The following is a 4,005-nucleotide window of genomic DNA, read 5'->3' on the forward strand; positions in this document are numbered from 1 at the left end:
TAAAATAATACTAAACCCAAGTAACACACTAAAGAACAATAAAAACAGATTCAAAATATGTAAACAGTATAACATTAACTATTGTAAAAAAAGTTACAAAATAAATACAGCATTGGCTGAAAATGCCTGGTATAAATTTTTAAATAAAATATATTTATATATTAAATATAAAACTTAAAATAAGAATAACAAGACTGAACTAAAGTTCACAAAGATCACTTATTCAAAGAACATCAAACAGATATAAAATAAAATGTCAAAAAGTCTAGGAAAAGTTTGTTTTGGCATGTGCGTTTTAATACTCAAACTTCAGACTTTTTAAATTATAGTGCAAAAAGCACAGTTGCTGAGCATGATGTCCAGTCAGTCGGCTTCTCCTGGAGTCATAAATTATGCCCACCTCACTGAACACTCTTTCACTTGGCACAGTGGATGGTGGGGGGCACAGGAATTTCTTGGCCATTGGTGCAAGTGTTTTAAACCGCACTTCATTTTTCTGCCACCACTGCAGAGGATTGTCACCACGTTCAATGACAGGCTCCAACAAATAGCATTCAAGCTCACTTTCAAAGCTGTACAGCCCCTTAGAAATAGCTGTGGCTCCAAGGACCTTGGCATACAGTGTGTCCAGTAAGGTGGACTGATGCATTTTCTGCTTCTTTGCCTCAGGATCTGATTCTGAACCCTCATCCCCTTCAGGTGTTTCTGCAGTAGAGCTCGGACGTTCTTCTCTGGGTGCACCATGCTCTTCAGCTTCCTGCTGTAGCCACAGTTTTGCATTTTGCAGTGTTATTTCTGAGGCAAAGGCATGGCCCTTGTATCGAGGATCAAGGAGAGTTGCTAGGACCAAACATTTTGTTTCCTCTGCCTTAGAGAATCGCTTTGACAGGCTGTCTAGCATTGTCTTGCGTAATGTTTTAATCCCCCCCGTGTATGGACCCTCTGCTTGCAGCATCAGCTTTAAAACAGATACACTGGGGATAATGCATGCTGCTGATGACTCAGAATGGCTCATCTCCAATGTGATCTCTTCTAAAGGAGTCAGCGTGTCAATCAAGTTACAGACAATGTCCCACTGTGAAGCAGATAAGCAGGAGATATGGCCGTGTTCACCAGCATAAACGTTCAGTGCCCGTCTCTGTTCGTACATTCTCTGCAGCATGTGAAGTGTTGAGTTCCACCGAGTTTGAACTGCCTGGATGATGGTGTGCACTGGAAGGCCCAGCTCCTCCTGAATGGTCTTTAGCCTCTGTTTGGCCAGTACAGAGTGCCCAAAGTGAGTTGCACAGTTTTTCAAAATACCAATAATATCCAGGACAGCTCTCTGACTAGATAGACCATCATTGATAATGAGCTGAAGGGTGTGAGCAGTGCAGCTTACATGAGGTAGTTCAGCTAGAGTCATTCCTTTTACCATGTTTGCTCCTCCATCTCTTAGGACAAGAACTACACGCTCTGGTGCAATATCCCAATCTTCTAACATTTTGAGGAATGTTTCTTGGATATAACTGCCTGTGTGTGATCCAGTCATTGGCTTGACATTGAGCATCACTTGCATTCTGGACCAGTCTTCAGAAATGAAATGGCCAGTTAGGCTCATCAGGGATTCGGTGGTACCAGACCAGCAATCAGTTGTAAAGGCCATGAAAGGGGCTTTGTCCTGTTTCACTAGACTTTTTACTTTGGTCAAAACTCTGGAATACGTTTCATCCAGCATTTTTGTTCTGTAGAATTTTTCATCTTTAATCCTGTACCTTGGTTCCATAAGGGTCACAAGCCTTTTAAATCCGATGTCTGACACCACTGAAAATGGTTGGTTGTCAACAGCAATCATTTCTGTGACAGCTGCATCAATCCTGACAGACCTTGGATCTGTATTCTTCCATTCTGTTTTTTTGTCAAAAAGTTGGGATACTGAGGGTTGAGAAGGGTCTTTTGTGTCTTTTTTCTTTTTAGCTTCTTCACTGGCTTCTGGATGGACATGCTTAAGGTGACTCCACAGGTTGGTGGTATTTTTACCTGAAGATGTAGCTGAGCCCATGCTGATTATTTTGTCACAGATATTACACTGTGCCTTTCCTGGTGACACTTCAACAAAATACTCCCACACTGGTACTTTCCTCAAAGCCTTTGCCATCTAAAAACATTAAAAATAGGAGTTAAAATATTACAGGTAAAAGTAAATAATCAAAAGTTTAAAATGTTAAAAAATAAAAACAGTAATATAATGCACTTATTTAAAATTTAATAACTATATACAGGAATACTTTAACCATGTCATCACTCTAATAATGAATGTGTTAAAACAACACATGTTGAGTCTAGTTAAGGACAACATATTTAATGTGTTGTCCTTAACTAGACACATCTGTGTTATTTTTGGAACAACACACTTTGTGTTGTTTTAACACATCTTGTATTGTCCCTTTAATTTATTTGAACAAAAAATCAACACAAAATGACACAATGTGTTAAAATAACACATAATGTGTTAAATAGGATAACACAAATCACCTTTTTTTAGAGTGTACAAACGAGCGGTTTAAACTTTTTTTACAGAGCGCGTTTTTTAATTTTCATCGGGCATGATGTTACCATCAGAAGTTTATCATTTACAGCATGCTATATCTGACTATACTGCGCTGTGTACAGCGATCATAAAACCTCGCAAGATCAGACTGACTTAGGAACTTGCGCTGTGTGAAAAGGACAAGCAGTTCGTGCAGGCCCATCTGACTTTGTGTAAAGAAACCGCATATCTGACTGTGCAGCTCGATCGCACTGTCGAGTCATGTGATTTCTTATAATGCCTTAAGACCACATTAATCTAATCAAAATAACAAATTGTGTATTTCAATGATGATAAAAATAATCGGAGACCAAACCTTAACTGTTTGTACTTTTCTCTCGGCTGCATGAATGCTAAACGCCATTCTCTAATCTGACGCTTTAAATATTGATATTATAGGCTATGACACGTTAAAAATGTGAAATGTGGTATTAACTAAGGGCAGGCAAAACGCAGCAACAATCAAGACATGTATACATTGTTTTGTATTTGTGTGTTGTTGGGTTTTTTACGCTTAAGGTAGCCTATTAAAGTTAGCATCCTCTCAGCCTTATTGGGAAACATACAAGTTACAAACAATGCAGCATCTAATCTATTTCTTACTTGTACGGGTATATAATTTTTATTAGATAATATGACAACGTGAACTGTAGTGTAGTGTACCTTTTCACTTGGTTTTATTCTTTCATCCACCTGCGATGTATCCTCTGTTCGGCAAATCACTGGATCCCTGCGGTGTGTAGGTTCACGTCACATGTCCAAACAACCACCACGAGGCATTAAAGGTTTAGTTTTCACCAGTAGAGGGCGATCTACCACTTTATAATGCAGAGCAGTATCAGAGCTTCCCCACTGTCTTCTGTGTTGCTTATGCAACAAACACAACCGTAAAAAACTATCGGTCAGAATTTTTGCCGATGAACGATTGTTATTGTTATCGTTATCGGCGCCGATTCATCGGCAAATCCGATGAATCGGTCGACCTCTAGAAAATATGAAGAAAGTTTACATGCTTGAACAATGAATGAAGACTCAAAATTGTTTGGACACAAAGTATTTTTGATAAAAGTCAAGTCTAGAAACAACTACATTTTTAAATCAAAGTGCAATATTGTTCAACCATTCAGGATCACTTTACTGAAATCTTTCAAACTTTTGATCTGAGGGCATGTGTCTGAATTAGTTATGTGGAAGAACAACATATTCATTTCTTCATTTACAATACAAAACAAAGTATTTATTTTTCGAAATGCATGATTTAGACAAAACAATAAAGACAAAGCAGCCAATAAGATCCCAGATTAGAAGGGATCGCCTTCAATACTGTTTAAAAGCATCCCAGGGTGAAACCTTAAAGGGACACTCCACTTTTTTAATAATATGCTCATTATCCAGCTCCCCTAGAGTTAAACATTTGATTTTTACCATTTTGGAAT

The 4,005-nt window shown here is 38.3% G+C and overlaps 1 protein-coding gene across 1 annotated transcript; it reads right to left on the reverse strand.

The window, feature by feature from the left end:
- Positions 1–295: 295 nt before the first annotated feature.
- Positions 296–3,560, reverse strand: LOC129447397 (zinc finger BED domain-containing protein 4-like). Its single transcript, XM_055209112.2, has 2 exons — positions 3,233–3,560; positions 296–2,137 (listed from the first exon to the last, which is right to left on the reverse strand). The coding sequence occupies exon 2, from the start codon at positions 2,135–2,137 to the stop codon at positions 296–298; it is 1,842 nt and encodes a 613-aa protein (XP_055065087.1). The 5' UTR covers positions 3,233–3,560.
- Positions 3,561–4,005: the final 445 nt, after the last annotated feature.

Source organism: Misgurnus anguillicaudatus, chromosome 15 (genome assembly GCF_027580225.2).
Source record: "Misgurnus anguillicaudatus chromosome 15, ASM2758022v2, whole genome shotgun sequence".
In the NCBI taxonomy this organism is placed as follows: domain Eukaryota; kingdom Metazoa; phylum Chordata; class Actinopteri; order Cypriniformes; family Cobitidae; genus Misgurnus; species Misgurnus anguillicaudatus.

Bases quoted from the DNA above. Each gene is read 5' to 3' on its own strand.
- LOC129447397 (XM_055209112.2), bottom strand. From the start codon at position 2,137: ATGGCAAAGGCTTTGAGGAAAGTACCAGTGTGGGAGTATTTTGTTGAA.